Genomic DNA, 7,042 nt, shown 5'->3' with positions numbered 1-7,042 from the left:
ACCCAACCCGGCGACACGAAGGATTCCAACCCGATTCCTCGTAATCAACCGCCGGGAGACCCTGAGGGATGCCGCCCGAGATCCCCGACATCCGGACCCCCGAACCGAGCCGTGACAGCCCCGAGGCCACGGCTAAAAAAGTTAGTGACCGTAACAGCAACTAAGAACGCATTTTGAGGAGATGGAATAATGTGGCTATACTAACACACCTACGACTTTGGCCGGTCGAGAATATATATGTTCTCCCTCAAAGCAAGTGCGGTGGCTTGGTTTGCTGCGACTTGTTGCGATGGGCCACTTGTAATTGGTATCGTTTCTTGGAGCCGCCTTCTCCGACCCTCGAGGCTTTTTGGAGTTGAAACCTGCATGTCGCTGAGCAATAGAATCAAGGGACGCCACACTCCACCACCTTATTATTATTATTATTATTATTATTATTATTATTATTATTATTATTCTTAACCATCTCCTCTCTTAACACATATCGATGCACTCTATGATTCGAAGAGCTCAAAACAACTGCCACCTCTCCTTCCAACCAATCATTTCGCAATATGGGTGAAGATGGAGCAGAGGAAAGGGCTTTGGCACCACTTTTTTGGTTTAGTAAGTCGAAGATTTCCATTATTGGAGTAGGCACTAAGGAAGGTGATTCGGTTCTCTTTTTGCTGTAGACTAGCTGCAGTCAAAGGATGTTCTAGTGGTGGGTGTGGAAATTCTTTGATTCTTAGAACTGTTTGTGCGATCCACTGGATCAAGAAGCACGGCTCCCAGTTAAAAGGGCGTCATGTCAATACGTAGATTCATGTGTATTCTTTGGTTTGGTTGGTACAGGGTGCTGTTCTCTTCTTGAACGCTAACTGTATGACTTGAGCAACGGAACCATGATTAATTTCAAGAAAATGGGAGCATCTCGCAGCGGGTCATGACCTGTTCATCATCTAACATTATAATGCTCGGAGTTCCCCTCATATATAGCATCTGGTATTTTCCAGAGTTACCGCAATGAAAAATGATAGTTGGGAACACGAGGAGGGCGAAGCGGGCAAAGGCGATGTGGTATTTTCCATTCTTATATTGGAGGCTGCAGCGCATTCATAAGCATCTTGTCATCACTGGCGTCATTGCAATTAAGCCATTCGTCAAACTTCTTTGGGGGGGTCATCAGGTCGAACAGCGCCGTTGGATATGGTGGTGGGAATTGCGCGCACTAATCTTGTGTCCTTGATAAAGCCTGTCCGGATAATTACCACCACACGTGAAGAGGTGAAGACCGGGGAAAAGGAGACCCACCCGATGGCTTAAACACGTTGTGAGGTCAGACTTCGCGTCGTCGACTTGGAGTCGTCCAATCCTCGGAAAAATCCGAGGTCGATGCCAAGTCTTGCTTGGGAGCAACTCATGGCTTGGCAGAGCTGGTCTTCCGTTGACTTGAAATCATCCAATCCGATAGAAGATATGTTTTTTTTTTATATGTTCTCCCTGTTTATGTAGGTTAGAAGAAATATTTTTCCTAATAAAACAATGAGATTTTCTTATGCATTTGAAAAAATCTTATCTGCTCTTATCAAAAATATGATCTTGGATCGATACATTGTCAAAAATATGCTCTCATGCCCTCACAAGATGATCTCCTATCAAAAATATCGATCTTGGATCGATATATTAAAAAAAGTTTATGGGCGAGAGATTTCATGAGTGAGTTTGCTAGTTGATCAACCATATATACGTGAGAAACACATAGTTGACATCGGACAACTTAATATCACACAAAGTAAAAATCGATTGCAATATATTTCATGCGAGAGTAGAACAATAGATTAACGTATAGATAGATAGTTCCTATATTATCATAATAGATTATATAGGTAAGAGTGGAGTTGATGTTGCATTCCTTGAATAGATTTGTGGCCCAATTGAATTCTATAGTAGCGGTAGCGATGACACGCTATTTAATTTCAGTTGTAGACCGTGTGTTTGTCTTTTATTTTTTTAGAACTCTAACTGATTTGATTAGCTCTCTTCCTGCTCAATTAGCATGGCAAAGACATAAAGATGAAATGAAAAGTGTTTATGGAGAAAGAGACCATGATTGAGGGTCCCTTAAGATATTGTACGATTTGTTTGACTGCAAAACAATAGATGGCCGATTCATAAATTATAATAATTTATTAATCACAAATGAGATATCTGGACAAATGAGAGCTAAGTACTATAAAGAGCCAACTACTTGTCGGTATTGAGTGTGTTCCGTAGCATGACTTTCATCACATAATTTGAGTGATTCATTAGTAGAGAGGGTAGTTATAACATCTTTTGCATCCTACATTTTGTTTTTGATAATAAATCTTAAATATACTTTTTTATGATAGGAAGAAACTTGAAGATGTATATATTACCTGTACTCCCAAAAAGTAGCTCAAGGTTCCTAAATCTTTAAGGGAGAATCAATTTGTCAATTGTTTGATGAATGCCTAGATTTTTATAGGATTATTACCCATGATAATAATGTCATCCATATACACTAGAAAATATATTGTACCTTCATTTTGTCGTCGTAGGAATAATGAGATATAGACTTAAATTGATAAAGTTAATTGAAGTCAAAAATAAGTTAAGTTCAATGTATTAAGCTCTTGGAGCATGACAAAATTCATAAATAGCTTTTCCTAATTTGTAAATATGCATTGAATATTGAGGATGAATGAAACCATGAGGTTGTTACATAAAGACGTGTTCAGTTAGAGTCCATTGTAGAAAGACATTGTAAATATCTAATTGTTGTAACTGCCAGCCTTTAGTGGCGATGAAACTCAGGACAAGTTAGATTATCGTGGGTTTAACAACAGGACTGAATGTCTTAATGAAATCAATACCAAGTCGTTGATGAAACCCTTTGATGATTAGTCATGTTTTATATATAACAACGAATCCATTCAGGTTCCATTTAATTCGAAAAATCAACTTACACCCAATAATATTTTATATGTGATGAAAGGGTACATTGGTACATGTTGAGTTATGGAAAAGAACATCATATTATTCACATATAGTTTTACGTCAATGTGAAGATTTTTAGACTTGAATGAATGTGGTGGGTTCAATAGTTTTAGGTAAGGATTTTATGATAACATGCAGGTCAAATATTTGACGTTACTTAAAAATATCACTCTTGAAGTATTTTGTTATTGAATGTCCAAACACTATGAGATTATAAAGTTGTATTGTTGGTATAGGCAACAGAGAGTCACTAACACGGGTCAGGTCATATTGAGATATATTTTTCATTAAAATTTATTGATATATTTTTCTTATTTATACGGGAGATAGAATTTTTCTCGATAAAATAATGAAAATTTCTATCTACAGTACGAACAAGCTATGAGCGTGAATGACTAAGCTTAGATCCATTTTGCCAATTTCCAAAGGCACAAACCACGAGAGTGAATGACTAAGCTTGGAGCCGACTGACTTCGAGCATTGGAGTGCATCCTGTTGGTGTTGTCTCACGAAAACACGTCACTAATATTTGACACCATTTGATTCATGGCTAACACATTTTCTTTGCTTGCCATCCACTTCCACAATCGGTTGGGGTCAATCTTCCAACCATAAAGTCCTATGCAAGAAATAAAATAAGAGAGAGAGAGAGAGAGAGAGAGAGAGAGAGAGAGAGACCTCTGCAAGTGGAAATCCACGACCCAGCAGCCGCCTCCTCGTGCGAAAATTAAGATTTTTCTTGTAGCCCGCAATCGAAGTCATCCAACACGGGTACAATCGCAGCCGTCCATTTAGATATCCATGGTCATATTTTCCGTCGAGAACTTTTGTGCCAGTTCTTTCAACCTCCGACGCCCCCATCAGTTCACCCACGCATCAGTTCCTCCTCGCTCCCTCCGCCTGATCACCACCTTCCCTCGGTCGCCTTCGTTGGGAGCTGTGTTCGGACAAAAGGAAAACAAAATAAAAGTAAATCAGTGCTGCCGTGCTTCCCGATGAGGAGGGGCGGCCTCAATCCCGACCTCAGGCTGTCTCTCCCGAGCCACGAGGCCTCCATCAGCCAGTTCCTGTAACGATCTCCTCTCTCTCTCCATCTACGTGTGCATACATTTCTTCGTCTCCCTTGTCCGTCCAGGTTGCCGCCTTCTTCCTTGTTCTGTTTGAAAGCCTTCGTTCGGTCGTTGCAGGACTCAGAGTGGAACGTTCAAGGACGGGGATCTTCTCGTGAATAAGGACGGGCTTCGGATCCTCTCTCACAGCGAAGAAGACGGGGTAATTATGAAGCTCGCTTGCAAAAGCGAATCTTTGCTCTTTTTCATCTTTCTTTCTTTTGGCTATCTGTTCATCTATCTATCTTTTATCTCTTGATGTGGGATATGGAACTGGGACTAAGAGTTTAGAATTCATGATATGCAACCTCCAATTTAGAAGACCATAGATCGGAGAGACCATACAGCCTCGGTTAGCTAAGAAAATGGAATCAGTAATAAAGTATCCGATGAAGAAATATATCTATTTGAGAGTTGAATTAGGTTTGAAGGTTCGATGGAAATTTCGAGCATCGAGTACATGAAAGATAAGAAATTAGAAATTATCTACGACGTTTAGGTGAAAGATAAATCAAGTGGTTTAGTTCTGTCATATTTTTTAAGATAATGTTATTATGACATGCGCGACCATTGTTGACCTTATCATTCCGACAAACGTGGCAACTTTATTCTCTCATCAGTATGTGCGGCACTTGTGGTATGTGTTATTCTGACTTCTTATTACGATGTTGTGCGTCGATTGTGTGCAGCAATCTCTCATAAAGCCGATAGTTAATCAGTTGAGTTTAGATGATGTAGACACGGTTAAAGTGATCGGGAAAGGTAGCGGTGGAATTGTTCAGCTGGTCCGCCACAAATGGACGGGCCAATTTTTTGCTCTCAAGGTATGTATGCCTTATAGGAAGGCCTGTTATCAATCTGTTCAATATTATTGTGATCCAACACTCTTGATCTGTGGTTCTTCTTTTTCATCTGGTAACTCCAAGGAGTATTAGCAGTAGGAATCGCACATGAAACTGTAGTATTATTATTGCCATCGAGAAGCTTTTCATCCACTTTTCTAATGTATAAGCTCGAGATGGCTCACGTAGAAGCTAATATTCAGGTTATAGAACTGAACATTCAAGACAGCGTACGCAAGCAAATTGCTCAGGAACTCAGGATAAGCCTGTCGACCCAGTGCCCATGCGTCGTTGCATGCTACCAGTGCTTCTACTACAATGGTGCCATCTCTATAGTGTTGGAGTACATGGATGGAGGCTCCCTTGGTGATTTTTTGAACAGCGTGAAAACCATTCCAGAGCCGTATCTTGCGGCAATCTGTAAGCAGGTCAGTGTTGAGTGGGGCACGCAGTTATTTTCTTTCGAATTAAAAGAAACGTGTGCATGTTTTTCTTGTAGGTTCTTCAAGGATTGATCTATTTGCACCATGAAAAGCGCATCATACACCGAGACCTGAAGCCGTCAAACATTCTGATCAATCACAGAGGGGAGGTTAAGATATCTGACTTTGGTGTCAGTGCTATAATCGCAAGCTCGTCTGGTCAACGAGATACCTTTATCGGCACTTACAATTACATGTCTGTGAGTCGTCGTCGTTGGAATCAAATTTCCTTTTCATCTTGCGTTGCTTTCGTTTTGGAAATTCCTCTAAAAATCGAGGAGTCTCGTAAAGCTTAGAACCTGCCCTCATCGTTTCCCTTTTTTCTTCCATTTCTTTGATAGCCAGAACGAATAGCTTCACAGACACATGGCTACATAAGTGATATTTGGAGCTTTGGTCTGGTTATGTTGGAATGCGCTACGGGCCAGTTTCCTTATCCACGTTGTGATAGTTTCTACGAGCTTTTGGATATGATAGTCGAACAGCCACCGCCCTGTGCTCCTCCAGAACACTTCTCCGAGGAGTTTTGCTCATTCATTTCTGAATGGTAAACATGCTGCTCCATATCGACTCCGTAATGTGCTTGCGAATTCTTCGTCATCTACCGAGAATTTGAGATAGTTTTTGGTTTCAGTTTACAGAAAAAGCCCAAGGATAGAAAAACTGCACGGCTGCTTCTGGTAAGTGGTGTATCTGATTTGCTCAATTCACGTATATTCCTTTGCAGAGGACGCTACTATTCTTCCTCTCACATGGTGCATTTGTGGAGCCAGAAACATCCCTTCCTGAGCATGTACGATGACCTGCAAGTGGATCTTGCTTCTTACTTCACCATGTCCGGATTGCCGCTCAGCCAGTTTTTGAAGGAATGAGCTGTACGTGGAGTTTCTTTCCTACTCGAAGGCTGCTGCTGCTTTGTTTTCTTTTGCCCAATTTTTGGGGGTTGTTTCCAGTGTTGTTGCATGACGTGATGAATGAGAAGAAAACACAAAAAAAGCGCAGCATCCTTGACTTGGTGAATCGCGTAGGGTCGATATTGCTGGATGGTATTTGTACAGGTCGGATCTTTGGGATGGATGGCTCGAAGATGATCCTTTTTCGGAAACAAGAATGAAATTAATGTTCGAGGATCCAAAATGTTTGGGTGGCCGCCGATAAATTTAACCATGCAGCTTCTGTTGCTTGTGCTTTTCTTTTTTGTCCCAACCGCATACGTTCCACGCGGTTGGTGCTTTCGATGTGGTTCCGGAGAATCAAGAATAGCGGCGATTTGACATGCAATGCCGTATCGTTGACTCTGTGTGGTTCTTATTTCATGTTCGTTACTCCGTGTGTTCTTCTTCTTCTTCTTCTTCTTATCTTCATCGTGGGCCGATGACCCGTGTGATGTCTTTCTCGGGCCTTAGGGTGATGAGCTCTTAATTATCATAATCAGGATTTCGATTAGACTAACAACTGGTTTGGCTGTGATGATCCCATAGCAGCAGCGCATCGCATCGCTTGATAGAATAAGTGATAAGATTAATTCAAATATAAAAATGTTATTATAAATAGATGATGGTGAAAATATTTATCGGGATATGATTTATTTTTTTATTATTATTAAAAA

At 40.7% G+C, this 7,042-nt stretch overlaps 1 protein-coding gene across 2 annotated transcripts; it reads left to right on the top strand.

Annotated features, from left to right (window-relative positions):
- Nucleotides 1-3,673: 3,673 nt before the first annotated feature.
- Nucleotides 3,674-6,453, top strand: LOC135651125 (mitogen-activated protein kinase kinase SIPKK-like). Of its 2 annotated transcripts, XM_065170948.1 has the most exons (8): nt 3,674-4,069; nt 4,188-4,272; nt 4,799-4,933; nt 5,155-5,379; nt 5,451-5,633; nt 5,775-5,980; nt 6,068-6,113; nt 6,207-6,453. In XM_065170948.1, exons 1-8 carry the CDS (start codon nt 3,996-3,998, stop codon nt 6,303-6,305), a joined length of 1,053 nt encoding a protein of 350 aa, XP_065027020.1. In that variant the 5' UTR covers nt 3,674-3,995; the 3' UTR covers nt 6,306-6,453. The 2 variants fall into 2 exon arrangements, with proteins under 2 accessions (XP_065027020.1, XP_065027021.1); XM_065170949.1 differs by lacking the exon at nt 6,068-6,113 and having other exon boundaries at nt 6,161-6,453.
- The last annotated feature ends 589 nt before the right edge of the window (nt 6,454-7,042 follow it).

This window comes from Musa acuminata, chromosome BXJ3-10 (assembly GCF_036884655.1).
Source record: "Musa acuminata AAA Group cultivar baxijiao chromosome BXJ3-10, Cavendish_Baxijiao_AAA, whole genome shotgun sequence".
In the NCBI taxonomy this organism is placed as follows: Eukaryota; Viridiplantae; Streptophyta; class Magnoliopsida; order Zingiberales; family Musaceae; genus Musa; species Musa acuminata.
This window is presented reverse-complemented; position numbering and strand designations above follow the sequence as displayed.

Excerpts from the sequence above, each read along its gene's own strand:
- LOC135651125 (XM_065170948.1), top strand. The coding sequence starts at position 3,996 with ATGAGGAGGGGCGGCCTCAATCCCGACCTCAGGCTGTCTCTCCCGAGC. Across the intron at positions 5,981-6,067 it reads TGCTCATTCATTTCTGAATG|TTTACAGAAAAAGCCCAAGG; the intron begins GTAAACATGCTG and ends TTTTGGTTTCAG. Across the intron at positions 6,114-6,206 it reads AAACTGCACGGCTGCTTCTG|AAACATCCCTTCCTGAGCAT; the intron begins GTAAGTGGTGTA and ends TTGTGGAGCCAG.